The sequence below is a fragment of the Hyaena hyaena genome, unplaced genomic scaffold (assembly GCF_003009895.1).
Source record: "Hyaena hyaena isolate Hyena2069 unplaced genomic scaffold, ASM300989v1 scaffold_160, whole genome shotgun sequence".
In the NCBI taxonomy this organism is placed as follows: Eukaryota; Metazoa; Chordata; class Mammalia; order Carnivora; family Hyaenidae; genus Hyaena; species Hyaena hyaena.
In genome coordinates this window covers 2,517,077-2,543,259 of record NW_024080793.1, presented here as the reverse complement: position 1 = coordinate 2,543,259, position 26,183 = coordinate 2,517,077, and the positions used below count along the sequence as shown (strand labels likewise).

The following is a 26,183-nucleotide window of genomic DNA, read 5'->3' as shown; positions in this document are numbered from 1 at the left end:
CTTGGTATTTTCTAGCTACATAATCTCAGGCAAGATACTCAAATTCCCTAAACCCTAATTCCTTCATTCATAAAGCAGCAATGTTACTAGTACCTGCACCAAAAGTCATTATGAGAACTCCCTGCATAAAGCGTGCTGAATGCTTGGCACGCTGCCTGTCACAAATATAGCTCAAGAAGTATGGTAATTATCATTACTGGCATAAGCTAACAGTGGTTTTGTTCATCAAATCCCCCAGGAAGTTGTAATGAACAGCCTCCAAAATGCTCTTATGATCCTTGAATCTCCTTTGTGTGACACCCTCTTACTGAGCCTGGATGGGACCAGTGACTAGTTTCTACAGATACAATGTGGCAAAGGTGATGGAATATCACTCCCCTTACATTATGTAAGGCTCTGTCTTATCAGCAGACTTGTTCTAGAATCTTTCTCTGCATGGATAGCTTTGAACAAACAAACTGTCCTGAATCCTACAACCACAAACAAATTAATTCTGCCAAGGGCATGGTGAGTGGACTCTTCTTCCCCAGCTGAGGCTTCCGATAAACACTCACCTCTGGCCAACACCTTGATAACAAACACACAGGAAACCCAGTTAAGCCATACCTGAGCTCCTGATGCACAGAGCTGTGAATTAATAAATGTGTGTTATTTGAAGCCAGTTTTGGTGGTAACTTATTACACAACAATAGAAAATGAACACAGAAGTACATTGCCTTCCCCATCACACTGATATAGTCTCCTTATTCTTAAAACTACTGGCAGGTTGACTTTACGACCATGTATAATAAGCCTTTTTTTATTCAGCTAGTTCTAGTGTCACCATCAATAGTGAGTCAACAGATGTGAAAGCTCTTTTTGAGAATTTCAGATGAATACAGCCACCATTTACATTTTAGTCATAGTTCTGTAGTATTTAGAGAGCTGGTAAAACTTACGAAAGCCACAGAGCGTAAATGTGTGCATGAACTTGCTCTTCCACAATCTGGTCAAGCCTCAAACATGAATCACTCACCAAGGCATAGAACACAGGAAGTGTGGCACAGCCACACTTCTTATTTCACTGTTCTTATTTTCTCTTGCATAAATCTTAACTTTATAACAGGTAGGAGACTGGCAAGTCTGACCTTTTTTTTTCATGTTCTCTTTCTGGGTCCCAGTATCTGAACTGGAAAGACATCTCCATTGAAGGAACAGAGAGTAATTTTTAAGTATATTTGTGTAAGAATGCAAACAGGATGGAGTCAATTAATGGGACTAGGAAATAATGAGCCACCAAAAACTATTACATAACATTATCTTAACCCTAAGTAAGTTAAAAGGGAGCTGACTCAATCCTTGATCTAGCACAGAAAATGGTGATCCATTATTCTCTACCATCCTCTGCAAAAGATGCTCTGTCTTTGTAGTCTTAAATTTTAATAAATACCCTCCTGGTCATCTTTTAAAAATCCAAGACTGTGGTACATGTCAGCTTCCAGTTAAGAGCTTTCACAATTTCTTCCTCTTAAAAAAAATACTCACTGGTAAGAACTATTAACAATAGTTGACTTTGAATGGTTGTAAATTAGAAAACCTGGTCACTTAACACTATTTTATATTTTTCTTTAATACAAAAGTAATCTTTCCCCCCTCCAAAAACCCTTATGAAACAAACAAAAAAGCATTAAAACATGTTTTAATTCACCAGGGCCCACTACTGAAACATTATAATGCTCTCTTTCCAATTTTCCCTTCATATTTTTGTTACTTTTACAATCAGAAGGAAAATATTTTAAGTCTTCATCTAAGTACAAACTGACAATTTTTATCTGTATGACATCCTACATGAGGCAAGAACACTGGGGACTTTGTCTTAGCTCTGGTGCTAAGCTATTCATTTGACCTTCACTAAGCAAGTTAACCTCTCTGGGATGCCTAACAAATGTGGAAGTAGATGATCTCAAGTATAAAGGGTCTTTCCTTCCTACTCAAACAATCTACGATTATGAGACAGGAGTTTTCAAAACTTTCCACAGGTCATCCAGACCAATGACTGTCGCAGCCTGATTTTTAGATCTTTCTTGAATTCCCACGTGAAAATAGAGCTCCTACACAGCACAACTAAAGCATGGAGGCAAGGTATCCTCTTGAACAACAAAATACAACCAGGCAAGGACAAACTCACACCACCCACGAGCCCGGAAGGGTATCTGAGTGGGCAGAAGCAGAGGAAAACAACAAGGTTGTGGACTTGGGAACTGGAAAACTCCACAATAACCAGTAAGTATACACAGGAAAGTGAAGAAGGCCAATTAGAAAATAGCAGCTAACACTGGAGAGGTTTTGCCTGAGCCAAGAGTAAATGAGGAAGTGATCCATAGTAAGATCTGAAAGATCTAAAGCAGCCAGTCCCTGAGAACTTATAAGACTGGTTCTAGGACTTGCTTCTAGGAAGAGAAACTGCTGATAGTGGGATCAGGATTGAACAGGAGGGGGGCGCCTGGGTGGCTCAGTCAGTTGAGCATCTGACGCTTGATTTTAGCTCAGGTCATGATCTCATGGTACTCAGGACTGAGCCCCACATTGGGCTTTGTGCTGACAATGCAGAGCCTGCTTAGGATTCCCTCTCTCCCTCTTTCTCTCTCCCTCCTCTCAAAATAAATAAATAACTTTAATAAAAGAAAGGGGAGGGGGGAGGACTGAACAGGATGGGGAAACAGAGACAAAAGAAGGAATAGATCCAAATAGAAGTAGGTGAGGGGAAAATAGCTACGAAGTATCAGAAAGCAGGCTGCCATATTTTTGACAAAATGAAAACAAAAGAAGACTAAGCTCTATGAGCTTATAAAACCACCTTAAACCCCGCCTTCTAAAAGTTTAAGGAAACTATTTTTCACATAAAAATGAAAAATGGTAAAGTACTGAAGTCAAATTCCATATAAAGTTATATAAGAAGGAAGAAAAAAAAGAGTAGAATAATATCCCTAATACCATGGAAGCATGCCACAAAAATGGAACATCTCTCTCCACCCCTCAAAAAAGCCCCAAACAATAACCTACTATTTCAAAATAAGCCAAAAGACTTGAGGGAAATACAATGACATAAGACAGGAAAGAACGTAATTCAGAATTTAAAAAACTCAAAGTAACAGAACACAGGCAACAATTAGAAATAAATAAAAATGCATTTCAGGAATAAAGACTAAACTAGAAGGCACACTAGAGAGAATAAACACAACATGCTATTCCCCAAAAGAAACTTTAGATGGATAACAGGAAAAACCAAGTAAAAATGGAGAGACAGGATGTCGATAGTGAGATACTGAAAACAGGCAAAAATGATCTAACATAAATATAATAAGCATCCTTGAAGACAAAAATCAAAGCAAGACAACAGAATATTCAACTCTATAATTTTTTAAAACTTCCCTGACATTAGCATATTAAGAGATAATCAAAAGAATACACAGCAAACCTGAGAATATCAAACCAGGATGATTAAGATTAAGAGTTACTCTAGTAGGGGTGCTTGAGGCTGGCTCAGTTGGTGGAGCGTGTGACTCTTGATCTCACAGTTGTTTCAGCCCCATGCTGTGTGTAGAAATTACTTAAAAATAAAATCTTAAAAAAAAAAAAGTTACTCTGGTAAAATTACTGGACTTAAAAAAATAAAGAAAAACCATGCCATGGATGTCTAGAGTAAGTGTCTTGTGATGCAAAGAAAGCTGTAATATCAGACTTTGAGGGCAACACTCTGTGTTGAATAAAAGAATGTGGAAACATAATCAAGTATGGAAAAGATAGGCCAACGGTTTTATACCCAGCAGAAATGCCTTTCGAGTACAAAGGGCATACACACACTGTCACTAATGAGCAAGAACTTGGTGAAGATTATTCCCCTGAGCACTCCCTGAGGAATCTACTAGAAAATAAGCTTCAGGCAATAAACAGAGGAACATGACACAAGGACCATAGTAAACATTAAATATATATTTACTTGTAGAAGACTAAACGAGGACTAGAAGGGAAGGACATGAGTTGCAATGGCCATATGGTCAGGCAGAATGGATAGAAAACAACTGCAAGTAACTGGAAGAGTGAAGACAGCATAATGCAACCAAAAAAAAAAAAATTAAATTCTTCTCAGGGGCTAAATTTGTTATGATGATAGTAATATTATTCTCAGACCATGTATACTATGGTATGGAGCAAATAAGTAATTATGCAATATTCTAATCCAATCATCCTCTGTAGCCTTAAGAGCCAGGATTCTTAGTACAAAAGGAAGGAGATACAGATAAAACATATAAGAAGCTACATAAAAAGTGCCTTGTAGTCTGAATTTAAATTGGAGCTATTAGTATGAACTCCTAAGGTATTTTATCTTAAAATTTACATATACATATACATGTGGAGATAAATAAATAAGAAATAAAAAATTCCTTGGCTGTGTCTAATAAATGAAGCCTGAAAACAATGAATAACCTAGGAGCAATAAGAACCCTTAGCACCCAGCCTGTGGTATTGAAATACCATTTTGTGAAAAAAGAAACAAGAGCTGCTTGGGGAGTGGTCACTACCAGATTTGGGACAAAAAAAGGTACTAGGTGAGTCTAGAATAACTACCAGGTTCATGTCAAAGGACTCAAAGCCAACATGAAGACATTCATACTGGCCAAAGATAATATAATTTGAGTTTCTGCAAGGAAAATAATTACAATAGAATAAAACCCAAGTATGTTTAAATCTACAATTTCATAATATTTTTAAAAACTACTGAGTAATTTCAAAAGATTACAGATAATTAGTGATCTTGAAGAATGTTAATAGAACAATGAAGTAGTCTGCTTTTCCTCTATGAATCTTGGTTTCAACAAATCAAGGACAATGAGACATGTCTCTATAAAAGCATTCCAATTAATGGGAAACGGCAGAACTAAAATATCATGATTTTTAAGTCCTAATAAATCAGTGAATCAGTGGACATAGGCACTGAGTATCAATGACAGCTAACATCACAGTAAATGAGACCAAATGACATTATGTGCCTCCCAGGGGAAAACAAAATACTCTCTTCAGTCTTGCCAAAGGGACATGAACTTGATTGAGCCTCTGGATCCACCTGCCATTCCACCTGACAGAGGAATGTGGTGAATTGTACTATGGGTGAGTTATAGCAACATCCAGACTGTAGGAAACTCTATAGGTCAAATGGCCAGGTTTCTAACAGATTAATTAAAAAACAAAGAATGGAAGAAAAACCTATAAATTAAGAGATTCAGAGAAAACCTATGGTTTTTAAATGAGCAACAATAAACTCTGCTGGCTAGGGACATACAAACTTCAGTGATATATTTTTTTAATGTTTCTTTGAGAGAGAGCACGTATGCACATATGCGCAAGTGGAGGAGGGGCAGAGAGAGAGGGAGAGAAAGAATCCCAAGCAGGCTTTCCCTTATCAGCATAGAGCCCAATGCTGGGTTCGAACCCACGAACCACGAGATCATGACCTGAGCCGAAATCAAGAGTCAGATGCTTAACTGACTGAGTCCCTCTGTGTTTTATCTTAAAATAAAAAATGCAAACGTTTCAAAAAACTTTCCAGATCCCTTACCTGTGCCTTGGCCAATTTCTTTTCCAGAAGGTCTCGTTCCCGCTCTGTTTGCTGCAGACGTTTATTAAGCTCCACTATATCTCCCTTGAGTGATGCCAGGGCTGCCAAGTGGAGCTGTGGTGACAGAAAGGAGCACAAGGTTAGATCCTTTGGCAGAAACTCGTTCCTTTCCTTCATTCCCTGTAATTAGTGTGATCGTATTAAAAAATGCATCATCTCCAATGGGTGCTATTAAATCAGCTGTCTTCCAGGCAAGCCAGGTTACATGGTCACCCTAAATGTAACAGGGAGAAGATTTACATGTGGGCTGCAGGACCTAGTTTTGGTGACCAAATCAGGACAGAGAGCAAAACTTCTCACTCTCAGGGCTTTCACTGAGTTACTCAGCAAGGATGAGCTTACGAGCTCGTGTGGGGTCGCCTGATTCTCAGCCTGAGCAGCAAGGAAAAAGGAGAACCAACTGAGCTTTTACCTTTGGAAAATATGAAAGGTGAATAGGGCAATTCAATCACCCCTATTGCTGCGTGTACAGACAGACCATGGGGCTGAGTATTAAAAAAAACTGGGAGACTTTTTTTTTTCAGATGGTCTCCTCCTAAAGTGGTCCTTGCCAGCTCATCTTTCTTCATTGTCCCCCACCCCAGATGCCACTTCTGGGCAAGCAGGCCCTCTTGCAGAAGCAGGACCAGAACACTGATAACTGACACTTGGAAAAGATCAAGAAAGAACCCTTACAGATCTCTGTCCCCAGCCAACAGCCTCAGGTTAACTGGAGCTACAAGTGATGTTCTTCAGCACAGCAGCACGCAGTACCACCTTGCACTTCCGGGATCTCAATCTACTAAACATCCAAGCTCTAAATGCTGAGTGGCAGCTGCACCAACAGCTACCGCGTGTGCCCTCTGTGGCCTTGCAGGCCGATGGCTTAAACAGGTCTGTTCAACACACTGATCCCAGAGCAATACCCTTCAACCTTCTTTGCCCCGTGAGTCACTACTTCTCATCAGTATTCACTGCCAGTTCCAGGGGGAGCCCAGACGGTTCCCCAGCTGAATTCCACACCACGTTTGGGTGAGTGGCTACCATCAAAACAAACCCTTCCTCCTTGCAAGTTTTTAGTAGCTTCTGCCAAGAGGGCGTTAAAATAAGGAGTAAGCACATAAATATGACCTTTAAAGACGGACACAGCACGACGGTACACAGCTCAACTTTGAAGATTTTAATTGCAGGTTTTTGAAAATGCTTTTCTGCAACTGCATGTGGGCTGGTAGGAGGAGGGGGGGGGTGAGGAGGAGTACGGGACAAGGATGTACAGGGCAAGGTCCGGACTATCAAAGCAGTTGTTTACGTTAGACTAGCACAGCAGCCAATGTGACTTCACTTAATTGCATCAGGACCACAAACCAACAGATCAATAGCCGATTTGAAATTAGGAATGCTTGAAATTTAAAAAAGAAAATGTCAGGCAATGTGGTGGTATTTGCCTTCTCGTGTAGGGCTAGGGCTGCCCAGAAAAAGGTCACTTTGGGTTTCAGATACAAGGTTTTGTATGATGAATTCTCAGCACAAATACCACAGTGTTCCCATTGTACAATCTTTTTGAGGCTGTTCTGCTTTCAAGAGGGTGGAGAGGGACTCAAATTCACTCCCTTAGACAGCTGGGTTTCCCCCTCTGCCTCTGAACTGTCAATCTGAGGATTTTCTTTTAGCATCAGACATTGTGGTCTGTTACACATTCTGCCAAGTCTTGGGAGAGGCTTTACCACCTCTCCTCTGGCGAGAAGGGTAAAATGCATGGAGAGCTGAAATGTTCTTTAAGAAATATAGGAGGAAACAGAGATCCCAACTGTATAAGCCTAGACATGCCTCTTCTCCCCCTCATCTCCCTCCTACTTCTGGGGAAAGGACAACCTGAAGTACTTAGGGGAGAATTAGGAGGGAAAAGTTTCACGCTAACTTCATAAACTGGGCCAGATGAGGAGACACACAGAGTAGTGGCAGAGAGGGTCCAGGATGGGTCACACCTACCAGAGAGGGTACCCATCTTGGAGCAGGTAACACCTCTGGGCCTATCAGCTCTCCAGATTGCTAGAAAGATCCACACGATGTGCATGTGGGCCAAATCTCTTTGCTTTCCTGGATGGAAGAAGCCTGTCCATGAAACGAGAGTAGACGAGTTGTTCTTCACCTTCTTTGGGTTACAAACTCCTTAGGAATCCATGTGGGTGACAGACTCTTCTCTTAGGGAAGAGTATAAGTTTGGGGTTGATGCATGTATTGCACCTAATTACGGTGATTACACCTTCTGGAATCTTTCCATAAACTCCAAATTAAGAAGTCACAGATACCACATACGTTTTGTAGACTCTCTCAAGGGTCATAATCCTAGTTGTTTGAGTGGGGAAAGGGCCCTGGGTACTTGACGTCTCCCATTCCACATTTGCTGGTGAGGACCTAAAACCCAGAGATTAACTTGCTCACTTAAAATCCCACGGATAACTCAGCAGTAGCACCAAGGCCACCAGTGACCTTTCCCCACTATATGTTATATGTGACAAGAATTTTCCATTTTTTTATGTGGATGAAAACTTTACCTGAAGTACTTCCCTCTGAAGGGGCACCTGGGTGGCTCAGTTGCTTAAGTGCTGGCTTTGGCTCAGGTCAAGATCCCACAGTTTGTGGGTTTGAGTCCTACATCAGGCTCTTGTCTGACAGCTCAGAGTCTGGAGACTGCTTCGGATTCTGGGTCTCTCTCTCTCTCTGTCCCTCCCCCATTGTGCTCTATTTCTATCTCTCAAAAATAAATAAACGTTATAAAAAATATTTCCCTCTGAATATAAAAGAAATAAACACGTAACAGGAAAATAAACATTCTAATGCTTTAGTGGTGGACTCTGGATGGTTTCAAACTTCTGGGGAGATATTTTTAATAAGTTTTAAGTTTTTTGTTTAATAAGTTTTTAATATTTTAAAATTTTTATATGTATTGTTTTTAAATTTTTTAAATAAATTTTTTACTGTTTTTATTTATTTCTGAGAGAGAGAGACAGCGTGAGCAGGGGAGGGTCAGAGAGAGAGGGAGACAGAGAATCTGAAATCTGCTGTCAGCACAGAGCCCGACGCGGGGCTCGAACCCACAAACCGAGATCATGACCTGAGCTGAAGTCGGACGCTTAACCGACTGAGCCACCCAGGTGCCCCTATTTTTTAACTTTTTACTGTTTATTTTGGAGAGAAGAGCACACGCGTGGACGCACAGGGGAAAGGGAGGAGCAAGAGGACCTGAAGCCAGCTCCATGCTGACAGCAGACAGCCTGATGCGGGGCTCAAACTCCCAAACCCTGAGATTGTGACCGGAGCCAAAGTCGGTCACTCAACCAACTGACCCACCCAGGCGCCCCAAGTGTTTTTTTAAAGAGAGGTTTCTGTATTAAAGAGACAAAGGTTATGGCTATATATTCTGTACATGATGGTTGTAGCATAAAAACTGTGAAGGGTTCTTTCTCTTCCTGGCTGCATCTTCTTTCCCCGTCAACCAGTTCTTCTGATAGAAGATAAAACTTAGAAACAACAAAAAAGTATAATACACACGTGTTCCCTAACGTTGCTGACAGTTACTCAACAGAAACTAACTACAGAGCGGGGAGGCAGAATGTGCAAAGCAGGCAAGTCACGAGATGTGTTGCTCAGAATCAGGCTGATGGCACCCCCTTACTGCCTGATGGCTGAGCGCAAGGTACGCTAAGTCGTCGCCACAAGAAAACCCCTCCCCCACCAAGAACTCAGTAATTGAAAGCTAGTTTGACCTCCCTTCTTTTTGGGTTTTGCACCCCTTCATTCTGGCAGGCCCTCTGATACACCTGTAAGTTCAAAGGCTAGAGAGTTTGAGAGCAAAACTACTAGTATTATTACACAACCTACGTCCTGCCAAGGCAAGTATTAAAAAATAAGCAGCAGAGAGGTCTTTTGGGGTGAATGTTTTTAAGGCTCGAAGCCCAACATGGGGCTTCAACTCACTATCCTGAGATCAAAAGTCAGATGCTTAACCAAGTGAGCCACCCAGGCACACCTTTTCAGCTAATTTTTAAAAGGAGTAACAGTGGGTTTTACTTCTATAAAGATACATTTAATGAAGTAACCAAAATTGTTAAATATCTTTAATAGGAAAATATACCATTTTTTTGAGATCTTTTTACTGATTTTCTGATTTTGGAAACGTCCCCTACCTTGACTCAGAGATTCAGACATATGACCCATAAAGTACCATTAAAAGAAGATGTTCCACTAACCAAAGGGAAATATATATATATATATATATATATATATATAATACATATATAACATTATATAAATATAATGTTCAGAGTCTGTGCTAGTGTCCTTCCCAACTCATTCTCCTCCTCATTCTCAGGAACAAGACCCCAGTTTTTGGGTGGTCATGGTGTTGTTTGGCTGAAACATCCCAGGTGCCAGCCTCCCTTGCACGGAGTGAGGAGTAGCCCTATGACATAGTTCTAGCCAATGAGATGTAAGCAGAAATATTATGTGGAACTCTAGGAAAATCTTTCTGAGAGAAGTCATACCTTTTTTTTCTTCCTCCATCCTTGCTGCTTGGGGTCCATTAATGTGGTAGATGGAGCCCCAGCATCCATCCTTAAAGATGAGGTCTACACTCCAGGGAGCCAAAAGTTGCTCCTACCACCTTTGGACTGCTGACTCCAGACTTCTGTTGTATTGGCCCTATTATGCTGAAGTATTCTGGCAAATGGGGTCAATCTAATCATAATTCATAAAGAATTATATAAGCCTGGATTCAAATGTCATTTATGCCACTTGTAGGTGGACTACCTTTAGATAGTTTATTTAATCGTTTTGTTATAAGGTTGCCATAGAGACAAATGAGACCGCATCTGTAAAATAACTTGCAGAGGAGTGCCCGGGTGGCCCAGTCAGTTGAACATCTGGTTCTTGATTTTGGCTCAGGTCACGATCTCACAGTTCATGAGATTGAGCCCTGTGTTGAGCTCTGTGCTGACAGCAAGGAGCCTGCTTGGGATTCTCTCTCTCTAACCCCCTCTCTTTCAGCCCTTCCTCTGCATGCGCTCGCTCGTGCTCTCTCTCTCTCTCTCTCCCCTCTCCCCAAATAAATAGGGGCACCTGGGTGGCTCAGTCAGTTAAGCTTCGGACTTTGGCTTGGGTCATGATCTCACAGTTCGTGGGTTAGAGCCCCGCATCAGGCTCTGTGCTGACAGCTAGTTCAGAGCCTGGAGCCTGCTTTGGATTCTGTGTCTCCCTCTCTCTCTGACCCTTCCCTGCTCATGCTGTCTCTATCTCTCTCTCAGAAATAAATAAAATTTTTAAATAAATAAATAACCTTTAAAAAAAAAAATAACTCACACCGTGTGTCTGGACCCAGGTAAGCAGTCAACAAAGGCACATTTCCCCTTTCCCAGCCAAATTTTAGGTCAACAAGTTTCAAGTCAACAAGTTTCCCAGATTAAGCCCCACCAAAGGTAGTCATCGGGACACTCAGGTGAGTAAGCCGGTGCTGTCATGGAGCAGCTTACTTGCTCATGGGTATCAGCATAGGATTGAGAGACCATAGCTGCTTTGTCAGATCCTGCTCAAGTCCTGAAGTTTATCTTAAGGAACTGACTGCCAACTCTCTTAAGTCTCTGTGAAATTTTTACCCAAGGCCTAAGCAAGGTGAGGATGGGACTTTGACACTTCCTAAACAAATATGGGTCTAGTGCATGAAGGATATAAATCCATACCTACCTCATCGTTCTGGAGATATGAGACACTAAGTCCCCAGGCTGCTTTGAGATCTGCCTCACATTCAGTTTATAGTGTGTATCCAAATGAAACTAAGCCACCTGGAAATTTGACTGCAAGGTAACTGTCAAAATGGTTGTTATTTTTGGATGAAACATTACTTCGCTAATATTTCATCGTTCAACTAGCTCTAAGAACAGGCTTGCTTAGTCTCGGAGAGACGCCAGAGGCCTGGGGGACAAGCTAGCAGTGCCGTTGTGACAGCCCCTCCTGGTGGTTCCTCCCGGGCTACGTGGATAGATGCTTCTGTTACACATCAGCCATGTGACAAAGGGCTCCTTCACACTTCTTCAGATGCCCTTTTAAGCCAGCAGCCCAGTGACTCAAAGGAGTCCCCAGGAGCATTACTGTGACTGTGTATGTACAATTGTAAGGTGATTCTCCATCTTGCTACTACTGGCAACAGCAACAAGCATGTCCCCACCCTGTCCAGTTTTCACGGCACTCTGCTCTGCATCAGCCCACCGGACCTTTGCCATCACACTCCAGCTCTGTGGCCTGCAGGGAAGCCAGGATTCCCCGTTTGCTGAGGCACAAGTACTTTTCCCCAAAGTCCACAGTTGGTGAAGGGGATCCAGGGCCTCAATCCAGGCTGCCCAATTCTATGTCTGCCATTTTAACCCATCATTCCGAGATTCTGGTCAACTCTTTAACAACACTGTCTTCAAAGGGGCCAAAGTCTTCCATAGCCACCCCTGAGACAGAGGAATGAATTCATTTTCCGAATCTCCATCCAGACACAGGCACCGTGGAGCACTAACGGTGTGATGGCAGAGGTGGCCTTCCCCGCAGTGGTGGGAGGTAAGCTCATCCAGGGCGAACCGTGCCTGTTCTCTTTTTTACTTGCTCTGGCTACCTGAGGTGTTTCTGTAAGTCATTCGCTGCCAAGGCACCTCTATTTCCTTTCTGCTACAAGATGATGGGAATTGCCATTCTGTCCTAGTTGAGCTACCTGTGTTCCAAATACAAGGCATACCCAGTTTTTGCTCAGGTCTGAGTGATGACGACAGGTAGTGCCAACTTATTTCACCTAGTGAACGGTTTTCTTCATTAAAGATGAAGAAACCAGCACAACTAAACGTTACTGAACATACACGCTTTTGGCAGGTTCTGTTTTCTACACATTACCCAACGGAATCAGCTGCAGAGTCCCACAGAAGAACGGGCAGGGTCAAAACCCCAACGCCAATCTTGAGAAATATTTTGAGAACTCTATCTTGGGAACCGCCACCTGGGCTAAGTGCATTTCATGCAGCATCTCATTTAATCCTTGCCACAATGCTGGGAGACACATATTATTATCTGCTGACAAATGAGGAAACCCAGGCATGGAATGGGGCAGGAAATCAGCCAGGGGCAGAAAACTGATAAAAAGTGAAAGAGAGGCTAATGCACAGGCACTCGGTGCTCTAATCTCTGCTATGGGCCTCACTGGCACTTCCAAATCATTACATCACTGTTCAACCTTGCTCGTAGGATGCATATGCTTATGTCTGTGTGTGTGCATGTATGTGGGTGGGTGGATGTGAGGCCAGAGGTCAAATGTATGCATTGGCAGGGGCAGGGACACAGGGAGGATCAGGATCAGGATCGCCGGGGATGGGAGGAGCAGGGGGAGGTGTCAGGGCAAGCCCTCGAGCAGCAGTGATGACATTTGGGGCCGGTGGTCAGCTGGCCTCCGTGTGAATTTGGGAGAATCACTTTAACTTCCTGTGCTTTTCCATCTTTCTGAGAAGGGCTTGTACCAGACGGTCTCTATGATTCTTCTGGTTTTACACCTATAAGCATGTATTCCTGGCACGTTCACCTGCCCAGGCCCCATGCGGAGTTGTGTACTTGGGGCTTTGCGTACTTTATTTGCCCACTAGTCCCAGAAACAATCTGCTGAAGCTGACCATATAAGAAGCTTCACTATAAATAGAATTGATCAGCAAAGAACGTTCTCCTAGAAACTGAAAGAGCACACAGAATCATGCCACCTTCCTGCTGGCGAGGGAAATCAAGACTATCTAGTCTAATTCCCTTTCTGTAAAGAAACGAAACAGACCCAGAGAAACAAGTCTCATCAAATCCTCATTTCCTTTCCCACTCTCCCATATGGCAATCCAGGAGCTCCCGGGTAGTGAATAAGTGTGTGTATCCCAGCCCTGTCCTTGGAAATTGCAGAAGACATCTGCACACAAGAAAGCAGCCTCACTCAGCTTCCACTCCAAGACTCCCCACATCTCGAGGGCTATAACTCAGATACACAAAGAAAGAAATCCCTGGCAAAAGGGTAATGTTCCCTCCCAGATGGACACAATCAGGCCTGTTCAGTGGCTTCCAGGACTGGAACATTCCAATTTATTGCTAGAACTCCAGCTAGGGGCGCCTGCTGTGTAGTAACTTCAATAAAGGTTGCTCGTGGCCTTGAAGCTCAAAACTCATTAAATATAATCTATGATATTGCTCACTGCATGGAAATCACTTTTTGCTGCTGTACATCAACTCAGAAAGCATCAGCTATTTGTCTTTCATTCTACCTGATACTTTCACCAAAAGAGATCAGCGGCCCAAGTTACTTTTTAAACCTCTGTTGAAATTCAGTTGTTGAAAACAGCATTTAAGTCCTCTTCAACACTAGCACGAGAGTATCATTCATAGAAGAAAAACTGACCCCATCCAAGGGTGCTTGACATAGGTGATGGTGCTAAATCACAAAGCAGGGCCCAGGTACTAACCTCGAAGGCAGCCACACCCCAAAGCCACTCTTTCATTGTCTCAAATAAATGGTCAAAGAGATGGCTCTCAAAAAGGGGAGGTATCCAAGGTTGGACATCCCAGCTTTGAAGAAATCCTCCAACGTACCCCATCCATGAACATAGACTTCTGTAAAATTACATCATAACCAACAGGAGCTACACTAAGCATGTAAGAGGCACTTGCTCAATCATTCTTCACATTGCCTTATTAGTATGCTTTGTTGTTAGCTCTGATCTAAAGAGGTCAAAATTGAGGCTTAGAAGTTCAGCATCTTGTCAAACTAGGAAGTGGCAGAGCTAGAATGAAAACCCAGGTCTGTTTAATCCTGGAGGCTCACAACTGCCATGCCTCCTGATTTGCAATAGACTATCCTAGCCCTTCTGAGACCCTCCAGACACCCACAAAACTGTTGAGATGAAGGTTTCAGACAGAGTTCTTTTCATAAGAGGGGAACATAGAATTGCAACATTAGCATAGGCAAAAGGACATCAATTCTTTAAAACTTCCAACGCTGAGAAATAGAAGACTGATATCAGACCCAGGAAGTTATCAGAGGTAAATTAATCTCCAGCTATTTCCACACCCTACAAGGTAAAGAGAAAAATACTGCAGTGTAGGTACAAAGCTAAACAAACAGAACATGGGAGAAAAAGTTACTTTAACTGATCTTCAAAAATAAAAAAAATCGAGCTCTCTTCTTTTAACTTCATTTCTGTGGTGTGTAGAGTTAACGGCTCCTCACTGTGTATTCTCACCACTTTCAGGATCCAGAGATTCCTGACCAAGAAATAAAAGCAGAATCCCCACCCCCCACCCCCACCCATCCCCTCATGGATTTGGATGAAAACTGGTGATAAAATCAGGTAGGAGGCACTGGAGAAAAACCAAGCTGGGTCTACAAGGAATCACAATGAGATGGCGTGCAGGTTCATGCCCTACTCAGGTCACACGAGATGGTGCATATATTCATGCCCTATCCAGGTCGCACAAGATGGCGCACAAATTCACACCTTATCCAGGTCACACGAGATGGAGCACATATTCACACCTTATCCAGGTCACATGAGATGGCGCACACATTCACGCCCTATCCAAGTCACACAAGATGGCGCACATATTCACGCCCATCAAGGTCATGTGAGATGGCGTGTATGTTCATACTGTATCAAGCTCACATGAGATGGAGCATATATTCATGCTCTATCAAGCTCACTTGCTCATAGCTATCACTCTAAGTATCATTACCACCTGAGCAATTGGAAATTTTTACTGGAAAAATGATTTTTCTGTTCCTGTGCTTCTGCACTGGTGGGTTGGTTCAGTAATAGGTGAAACCTTTTGTTTAGGAAAAAAAAGATACATTTTTAAAAATCTATTAAGATTTAAATTTACTCAACTTTAAAAAAATCTTAACAGATTTTTAAAATTTACTATACAAATATTATAGTACAATAGCTGCCAGTCAAATTAAGTCTTAAATTTGCTACACAAATATTATAGTACAATAGCTGCCAAAGTAGTCACTATTTTCTGCTAACAAAGTCTTACTTTTGTAGCGTTATTTTCACAGAAAACCAAAATTACATGTATATACAAAGATATTTGGAACGAAACACAGACAAAATAAAGACACTGCAATAAACTGGTAGCATCCACTTAAATTTCAAGGTGTGTTGCATCCTAATGATACATCATGAAGGAGATGAAGGTGCAACAATTAAATCCTGCTAATCGGAGGACGTGAAGATTTCAGCATGCACTAAATACTGATGTGATCTGTGAGGCAGAAACTCCCACAGAGAATTCTACGAACAGGAGTAAAAGAGTTCCCTGATAAGGCCTGCATTGTTCATAAATTTTTATACTAATCCAATTTAGCAGGTATTGAATTCCCCATTCTAGGGAAACCAAGTACCTTTAACAGTGAAACAGTCAATAAACTCTGCAGATCAGCAAAGGACAAAATATGTTTACAGCAATAGTCCAACTGCTTTGAAAGGACCCTGTTCTTTACTGGATTGAGGACAGTGTTTTCTCCTTGGGAAAACTACTGAAGATTTAGATTTGTGTATACATATGCATATATGTGTGTACATATATATATATATAGCATTAACACATATATATATACACAGACGAAATTAATAAGTATATAAAACTCGGGGCACGTCCTTTCACGCTGTTCATTAAAGCACAGGAGACAGCTAAGATGTTGACTATTGAAATATTCAATACACTTATTTTTAAATGCATCCCTAACTATTAAATTTACTGAGGGGCGCCTGGATGGCTCAGTCAGTTAAGTGTCTGACTTCAGCTCAGGTCATGATCTCACAGTTCGTGGGTTCAAGCCCCACGTTGGTCTCTGTGCTGACAGCTCAGAGTCTGGAGCCTGCTTCAGATTCTGGGTCTCTGTCTCTGTCTGTCTCTCCCCTGCTCACATTCTCTCTTTCTCTCTTTCACTCACTCACACACTTTAAAAATACTTTAATATGCACTACATTTCAAGAAAATCCCTTTAAAATGTTTGATGCCTTAAACCAGTTCTCATATCAGTGAAGGCACAGGCAAGAGAAGGCAGACTTCCCTCTCCTCACCACAGGCTGCTGACTGATGGGCCATTTTACACTCACTGTTACAGCTAATCCAAAGCACCAGGAGAGAGCAGGAGACACACATTTCAAATCTGCTCAAATGTTCTCTCCCGTCAGGGGTCCTGCTGATTGTCAGAGAACAGTGCGTTCAGCTACAGAGAAAAGGTCTGAATCCTTTCTCCTCTCCAAATCGCCTAACCCAGCCAATACCAGCCCCAACCAGGATTATCTTGTTCCCTGAAAAGGAAGAAAATGCGAGGAGAAGAGGGAAGAGAAAACGATGGCAAGAAACTTTCATGATTAAACACAAGGCTTTATCACAAACAAAAACAAATAAAAACCCCAAACCCGAGTACCAGTTCAGCCTTGGGTACATTTTCCAAGCCTCAGTTTATTCACCCTGTAAAATGGAAACCATACCTAACCACAGAGAGTTGTAAAGATTAAATGAACATACTATAAGTCAGTCACTTAACCACAGTGCTGCCTGGCCAAATGTGAGCCACAATGACCATTAGCATCTTAATTACCATGATCACCATGCCACGCATTGAGCTTGCTAAGAAGCATTAAGATAAAATTGGGCCTTGAAAACAGTGATGGTTACTATCCTACCTTTTTGTTTTCACAAACCCTGATGAAGCAATCAGAATGATTCACCACACTGAGGCCTGGAACACATTAATCACAGTAATCTACACTTTGATTTCCGCTTGTGCAACTGAATCCGCTGCTCCTGCACCAGAGCCAGTCTTGTAGAAAAGCAGGCAAACACATTAATCCTCAGCAGCCTAGAAACTGGGCTAGCCTCATGCCCAGCGGGTTTCTCCTGACTTCCTGACTCCTCCTATCACAAGGTAAGAGGTGATTAAGAACCAAGTGGGATATATATATATATACAGTGACCCCAAATGAATTTTCATGATAATACATCCGAATGGTAAAAAAGACACAAGTTACTGTGAACAGGGATGTGCACAGAGATCTGTTCCTGATGGTAGAAAAACAAAAAAGATTAGGGGTATGGATTGCACGATATGCATAATATGCTATGCTGTCAACAAAACAGAGAAATATACATATATATATACACACACATATAATAATCAACACGGTATTCATCATATCACGTATATATGTTCATTCCCTTGGTTCATTCAGGCTGCTTTCCATCTGTCCCCACCAACCACCTGGAACAAGTTTTCCTTCCCCTCATCCATATCTACCCTTTTACTCCTCTTTATTTTCCATCATTTAATAGTACCTGACAAAGTATCATATATGTTTTTTGCTGACCCATTTCCCTTGTGGGACTATGAGTTCCCAGGAGGCACACAAGTCAAGACACCAGGGATGCAGCCAATGCACAAGATGGACTAAGCTGGGCCCATGATGGAACTTCAGACAATATTTATAAAACAGATACATTTAGAAAATTGGAAAGTTCAGATAGAATTTACATTATCCTTAACCCTACCACCTAGAGATTGTATCACTCGCAAATATATGTCAGATATTTTTCTACATGTAAATATACTTAAAATAGCTCATTTGAAACATTATGTTTACCATATCAAAACTCTCCAGGTAATCCACTGTACCGTTAACATCCCCTCCAAGTCCTCAAATCTCTAGAACAATTATCTATCCCTCTGTGGTCCCTCCAGCAGGTCTATGTTCCTTTTGATAAGTACTACCTAGAACGAAGCACAGCACTCCAGATGAATTCTGGCCAGCACACTTCCTATGAGCCAGACACCGTGCCAACTGCCTTACATGGGTTTCACTGAATTCCCACCCAACAAGACAGAAGCTATCATTACCTCATTTTGCAGATAACGAAACCGAAGCACAAGTTTCTCTAGTACTTGACCCCAAATTCCCAAGCTGACCTATCCCATTTACCATGACTGCACCTCATCTACCAGGAGTATCCAGGGTTGTGCATTCCCAGATCCTGCGATCTGATGTGGGCCGAGGGAGAGGATCGGAGTCGTCAAGACTGCAGAGTTGGATGGCGCCCAGCACCAGATGGTTTACAGCAGTGCCGCACAAACTGGAAAAGCCACTGGTACCAGAAGGGAGTTTCAGTGAGATCCCCGGTACTTGCTTTGACTGTGCTCAGTGCTGGAGGGAAGGAGGGAGCTACAGGGTAGGAGGAGGGCCAAACAAACCCAAACAGACCCTGTGCACGCAAGGGAGCCATTAACCCACCAAGGTGGGAGTGCCCCCCCACCTGATCTGTCAGTGCTAGCCTGGCCAGTGAGTGCCAGTGAGTGTTGCACAATCCCTTGCCAAATCACAAAGATGTCAGGACTGCAGCTCAAAGCTCTGACACAAGCAAGTGAGCCACGAGTATGAAACACTGTGGTTTGTGTCCAGCTTGACAGCATTCCTGCTCTTTTCCTGTAAGGAGCTCCCGTCCTTCAAAAGCACCCTACCCTCCTCCTTTGCCTCTAGAAATCACAACACAATAGGAATCCAAACAGGTACATCACAGCTTGGAGTTATTTTAATAAACAAAGCCTCCTTTTATCCCCCTCTACCTACGAGGAACACATTTCATCACATATGCCTGGACGATTTGCTTATTGGTTTACTCCCCTTTGCTGGCCCCTCTGTTTCACGGACTAACTCTGAAATGAATAAATTACAGTGAGAATCGTGGCAGAACTCACTGACTGCAGGCGGGGAATTAAGGACAATGTGAGATCTCCTGCATCAGGGCCCGTCTCCGCCCTTCTGCTTTCCTAGGGCTTCTGTAATAACCTGGTAGCAAAGCAGCAGAAAGGATAAAGAGGCAGCCACATCAGAGGGCTGCTGAAAGCCATGTTCCTTTGGGCACAGATACTATGGGTTGTTTCTGACTTTCCCAAATGAAACGGGCCCCCAGTGAAGAAGGCACTGTCTCCCAGCCTGTAAGGCGTGGCTCACAACAAATCCAAACATGCTTCTGGACTTAGTTCAATGATGGGGACACAGACAAAGCATCTGGTTCCCCAGGAGGTGGGGAGCTTTAGCACAGGGCCTCCTAGAGGTAAGGTGTTCTTCTATCACATATTTTGGATGGGGCATCGCTTTCTTCCCACCACATAGGTTCGCTTGCAAACTGCATTCCTCCTGGGCTTATAAGGGACGAACTGCCTATCTTCCCAAGCCCAAGACGTTTGGCCTGATCATGAGTTCAAACATGCCACAGCCAAACAAGGGGATATCTAACCCTTGACTTTCTTGTAATGTTTACTTCCTCCCCGCTCCTTATCTCCTTATAGACAGAGCACCAGTAATCGAACAAAAATTCCCTAAAACTGCCTTATTTTGTTTCCAAAGAGCAGAAAGGCAGTGAGCAGAAAACCTCTTAAGGATTCTTAGGCAGTTTATGAGTGAAACATTTCCAACCTAGATAAAAGTGTCAAAGGAAAGCCTAAATCTGGCAGCGACTACAAATACTGCAGTTTCAACAATACAAAACCCCAAATTTACCCCAACTATTAAAGCTTAGCTTCATTGCTAAAGAAGTTGACACGGTCGGTCGTGAGGCATAGGACTAAATGCAAGGGTGGGGAAAAAATGGTGAGCAAGATTTTGCCTGATATTTAGATGCAATCTCCTTAGAGGCTGGCATGCCCTGCCCTGTTCAGTCACAATTCTGAAATGCTCATTTGAAAACCGTGTTGATGCTAGTATACCATTCTGAGATGGATGAACAGGATTACAAATCCAAAGACACTGTGAGATCATCTTCCCATCAATCTCAATTTAGGACACCATTTTATAAAGAACAGTGAGCTGTGTTCTGGGCTCCCAGAAAAATATCACAAATGTGGAATGGGATTATTTAGCTCTGAGACAAGAAGGATGTGAAGGCAAATTAGCACTAGCTGAGAGGCATATGATGAGCTCTTATGTGGAGAGTCACCAGCGTACATACAGCCAGAGATAACGAATTTACACCCAGCATGGGGATTCGAGTTTGTTCCTGAAGTTTCTCCTGACACTGAACCTTGTTAGGTGTTAGAAGGTGCCATAGTGGCTGTGGAATTCCACTCCCAGAGAACCTTTCAAGATAGGGGCGAGTCTCAGCTCTCTGTGCTAATGTGGGTGCAGTCCTGCCTGGGAGTTTAGTCTACAGCCTCTTGAAATTCATTCCAGTCTGATGATTCTCTCGTTTTACATCAATACACGAGGTGGGGCAAAAAAAGGTGAGTCAACACACAGAGCAATTATGGAGGACATTTCTTTTCACGTGGCAAAGAAAAACAGAGGTTATTTCAAGAGAGGCACAGGCAACTCAGAGTAAGCCTTTTGTTTGTTCTCTGGGTTTTTAAAAATCCCTAGCAATAGCAGATTGCTGACAGAACAGCATGTACAGGAACACAGGATTGGAGCGCTTCATTCCCTGCCGCACTGTGGCCAGAGAACTGTGGTATTTACATACCTGCAGGGGCGACAGCTACCCACAAAATGGCTGAAACAGAACTGGATATTTAAAGTCATTGATACATCAAGGAACAGCTCCCAAAATGACAGGGTGAAAAAGGTACAGAGAACTTCCGCCTTAAGTGGCAATGGAGGAGATGGAATCACCCTTCACACCTTTAAAACAATCTCTCCTAGGGTAGCCACACCTAATGTGTAGTATTGCTCTGCCCTTTCAATTGCCATCTTAAAAGAAACTCAAATTATTCAAAGATTTCCTCCTGTCTCAAAACTTTTAAAATTACAAAGTTAACCCACCTCATTCCAGATTTTATATTCTTTTGGGCAACAGATATATGTTCGCAAAGAAAAAGTGGGAACATATCACATCATTTCCTGAGGACACACAGAGCCTGAGAGTGTCCTTGTAAAGCAACAAGGTTAAGCTGACTTTTCATTAGTCACTTCACATAGCTCGTGCACATTTAGCTGTGGACATGCCCCAGCAAGCCTATCTGGAGCTTACAGAGTGCAGCACATCCTCACTTTCGACATGGCAGCTAGGGAGCCTTAAGGAATTGATAACTTAAATGTGGAGTGTTACAATTTTGCTGAATATGTGGTTTTTTTTCCTAATAAATTCCAGATGTTAAGAGTAGCTTTGTATCCATTCAGACGAGTGTTTTACATGATCTGTTCTTTGGAGCCGTCTGAAAAAACATACTTGCATTTCTTTTTCTCGCTGCATTTTATGGACAAAAACACCGTCTTTTATTCATGTACTTAAAAAAAAAACTTTTAAAAAAGATTAGCCATGCCCCATAAGTTAAATGATTTCCACAGAAATACATTAACAGAGATACAGAATGATAAATCTACGCTATGAAAGATGATAATGTAAAGCAGACCTCTCCTATGGTGAGTTCAAATTCCAGAAAATACCATATGCACAAAACTCTTGTGGTTTATGGAATTCTCAATCTCCAAGTTTGAATAGGGTGCAGGCCATAGCAACTCATACTTTTCTGCTGTGTCTGTAGTTTTTTATGAAGCTCTCTTAGTGACTGGGGGTGGAGAAGAGGGCAAACAGACTAGAGATGGGGAGGGGAGAGCAAGGCAGCAACAAAACACTGGGCAATGCTAATTCCATGCACTGCATTTTAGCCCCTTCAAGTCTGTAAAGCAAAGATCCCTTGCATTTGGGCTCAACTAGTAACAATAGCTTAGGAGGATTAGGAGGAACTTAACAGAGGACCATGGGGGAGAAGAAGGGGAAAAATAGTGAGGAGAGGGAGGAAGGCAAACCATTTTTTTTTTAATTTTTTTAATGCTTTTATTTATTTCTGAGAGAGAGAGAGAGACAGCGTGAACCAGAGAGGGTCAGAGAGAGAGGGAGATACAGAATCTGAAACAGGCTCCAGGCTCTGAGCTAGCTGTCAGCACAGAGCCCGACACGGTGCTTGAACCCACGAACCATGAGATCATGACCTGAGCTGAAGTCAGAAGCTTAACCAAGTGAGCCACCCAGGCACCCAAACCATGAGAGACTCTTGAATGCCGAGAACAAACTGAGGGCAGATGCGGGGGAGGCGAAGGGGGGTGATGGGAGTGGAGAAGGGCACTTGTGGGGATGAGCACTGGGTGTTATATGGAAACCAACTTGACAATAAACTATTAAAAAAAAAATAGCTTAGGCAGGCTTCAGGCCCCATAATACTCATCAGCTCTCCTGGAGGCATCTAACAGAAGCAATCAATCCAGACAGAGATTGTGTTGGCTAAGAAAACAGACAAATCAAGACCTCTGTGCCTCCCCCTCCCCAAACCACTGCCCCAGAGTATCCTGAGTCCTTCCAGTATAGAAATTTTGGAATTGTCACCATCCCACATGCGTGCTGGGGAGGAAGAGATACTAACTTGCATTGTTCTTGCTCTTTTGTAGGTAAGAATGGAAGAGACAAAGTAGGGGAAGGAATTCAATCCAAAGGACAGAGGGAAAGGGGGAATGAAACTGATATGTCATACACAAAGAGGCAGCCATTAATTTTGAAGGTAGCCAAGAAATCCAGAAGGGGAAAGGAAAATAAGGAAGTAACAATGATGAGAATTAACGCTGTAGGTTAAAAAAAAAGCGGGCCCTTTGGGGAAAACAAAACAAACCTAGGTTATAGATGCAGAGAACAGACTGGTGGTTGAGAGAGAGAAAGAAGATGGGTGAAAGGAACCAAAAGGTACAAACTTCCAGTTACAAAATAAATTGTCATGGGGATGTAGTATACAGCATGATGACTGTAGTTAACAAAACTGTACTGCATATTTGAAAGCTGCTAAGGAGATCTTAAAAGTTCTCATAACAAGAAAAAAATTCTGTAATTTCATGTGACCATGGATGTTAAATTAGACACAGTGTTGATCATTTTGCAACATATACAAATATTGAATCATTATGTTGTATTCCTGAAATATAACACTATATGTCAATTATACCTCAATTTTTTTTTTTAAAGTGGGCTGTTTGAAAGACTTCTTGCAGGATCACTCACTCTTGCACCTAAATGTGCCAAAGTCTTCATCTTGCATCATCTCCTATAACACTATCCCCACACCCTCCCAGCCAAGCACACCAAGGAGCATTCATCCTTAGATAATTAGGTGGGGTTGAGTTGTGGACCAAGAAACAGCTCAAGGTTCTTCTCACAAAATAATTCTCTCATTCAGACCTGGTCAAACTGCTCATGTGCAGATCCAAGGGGGTTAATGTTCAAGTTCAGATATTATGTGCAGGTCACACTCTGGCTGTGGGGAGAAACAAGGGTGGGTTTCTTAAAATGCATCGACTTGCCCCTTTCCCCGTGACAGATCACCTCGTGAACTGCTGTGGGATGACCTAGGAGAAAAATAGAAAGCTCTGCAGCCAGGCACTCCTGTGTGAGTATAGGGAACAATCAGAGGGCTGTCTGGAAAACAAAATGCCTCATTTCTTTAATAGTAGCTATTCAGGCAGCAAGAGGCAATTCAGAGACCAGCCAGCAAAGTGCCCTGCTTGGGAGATAGGCATAAATGATACGTTTCTATTCTACCCCAGCATTTATGCATTGTCCAACTTCACTTTGGTTAAATAACGTACTTTCTTTTGGGGGATGGCAAATGCATGATACCTTGGCTATAGCTACTGTGACAGATTAGATGGATCTACCCCACACCTGAACTGCAGTATAAAATTAGGAATTTTAATAAAAAGCACAAATTTTTTTTTCAAAGGACAAGATCATTGACAGGTCTTGTCTTCATGGAGAGAAACAATTAATGTGGTATCCACATTATTTTTCTTTCTTTCTTTCCAGCAACTACTTCTTTTGAATGAAGACAAATGGAGCCATAGGATGTACCTGTTTCCATTATTTCTTCCATTTTTTTCCCTCCTCTTCTTCAATGTGGTTTCTACCCCATGCCAGAACCATCCTTCTCTTGTAGGACTGGGCAATATGCAATTTTCCACCTCTCAGGCAGGAAGCCACATTCCTGAAAATTTCTGATAAAACGCAACCACATGAATGATGGGAAGCTCACTGCCTTTTTTGTGTGCGCTTGTAACTGAAGTACCTCAGGGCCCAATGCCTGTCTACCCCCACCCACACCTGTTTCCTTATTGGTTCTGTGAAAGTTCATATTCACCTTATCCACTTCCCATGGATACTGGGGAGAGAGGAAAAGGTTTATATAAATGTTGCAAGCTACAACACCATTAAAATGTTATAATATATGATATACTTCCAAGGGGGTATTTACTGACTTTTATATTTAACTTAACTTGGGTCTTTAAAATTCATCTCTAACACACTTTATGTTGCCTCTGTCTCTTTACTAAGTCTGAAAAGAAGTCATGTTATGGAGAACAGACTCTTTGCTAATGGAGTCAGCAGTTGCAGTATAAGCAAGCACCTCTGATTTGTTCTGCGCCCACAAAAGAGCTTTAAGACGAATAGATCTTTAAGGACAAGTCTTGAAATTTGAGGGTCAGTATCCAAGTATTGCCAAATCACTTGCAATATTGTTACACTAGTTAAGAGTCTCCTCAAGTCAAGGATGCATGCTGGCTCCCACACTGGGATTTTTGCATCCTGAACTGACACTTCACTAAAGTGTTGGGAATGTCTGTCCCTAAAAGCTTTGGTTTTTTAAGTATGTCTAGTGCTTCTGTGGAGCATTTCTGTTTTGTTGGGGCATTTGACCATGAACTCAATGAATCACAGAAAGTGAGTTACTGCAAGTTCACTCAGATATCTGCTTTCAGCAAAAAACATCTTATCACAATTTCGTACATCCACAAGGAAGTTCCAGAGACAAATTCTGCAAGGCATAACCACAGCATGGTACAAGGTAATTTCCTATCAGACAGGGGGCCATAACTCTGGAGACTAAAGGAGGATGCACAGAAAATAGAGCTGTTTTATCACATGGGTACCGATTAGTCTGCATTCCTGCCCCAAAATGTATTAAGGTTCTGTTTGTCAGTTAGCTAACAAGGGGAAAAATGCAGACAAGCAGAAGATACAAATCCCCTTAACCCAGAAAATGTAACTGGTAGCTCTGTGTCCCCTATCATTTCATAGCAGTTCTTAGGCAGCCTCCAAGAAAAGAAGTTATTGAGAAGGAATTCTCCAGAAATTGTGAGGTTTCAAAGCACAGAGAGTTTCAGAGAGATCTGTTTGTCAACCAACGAGTCATGGAACTCGTCAGTAACTGACACTATTGCAGGAAGCCCCACCTAAGGAAGGCTCTCCCCTCCCCGCCTCCATGACCAATCTAGCATCAGTTGAACATTTTATCCTAGAGAAAGTAAAATGGAAAGCTATCCAGATGTGGCTGATTGACTTCAGGCACTGTGGAAGCCTTAGAAAGAAAAGTATTTAGGGAAATAATTCTTTATGAAAACACATAGGATACTTCTCTCCACTCATTGAGTAGAAATTTATCTCTACTCATTAAGTGCAAAGT

General features: G+C 42.2%; 1 protein-coding gene across 3 annotated transcripts in view; it reads right to left on the bottom strand.

Annotated features, from left to right (window-relative positions):
* MCC (MCC regulator of WNT signaling pathway) overlaps positions 1-26,183 on the bottom strand; it is a 276,051-nt gene that overhangs the window by 114,252 nt on the left and 135,616 nt on the right. For all 3 annotated transcript variants that reach the window (XM_039239740.1, XM_039239741.1, XM_039239742.1), the window contains exon 2: positions 5,597-5,710. In XM_039239740.1, the coding sequence (XP_039095671.1) occupies positions 5,597-5,710 (114 nt within the window). The remainder of the gene's footprint in view (positions 1-5,596; positions 5,711-26,183) is intronic.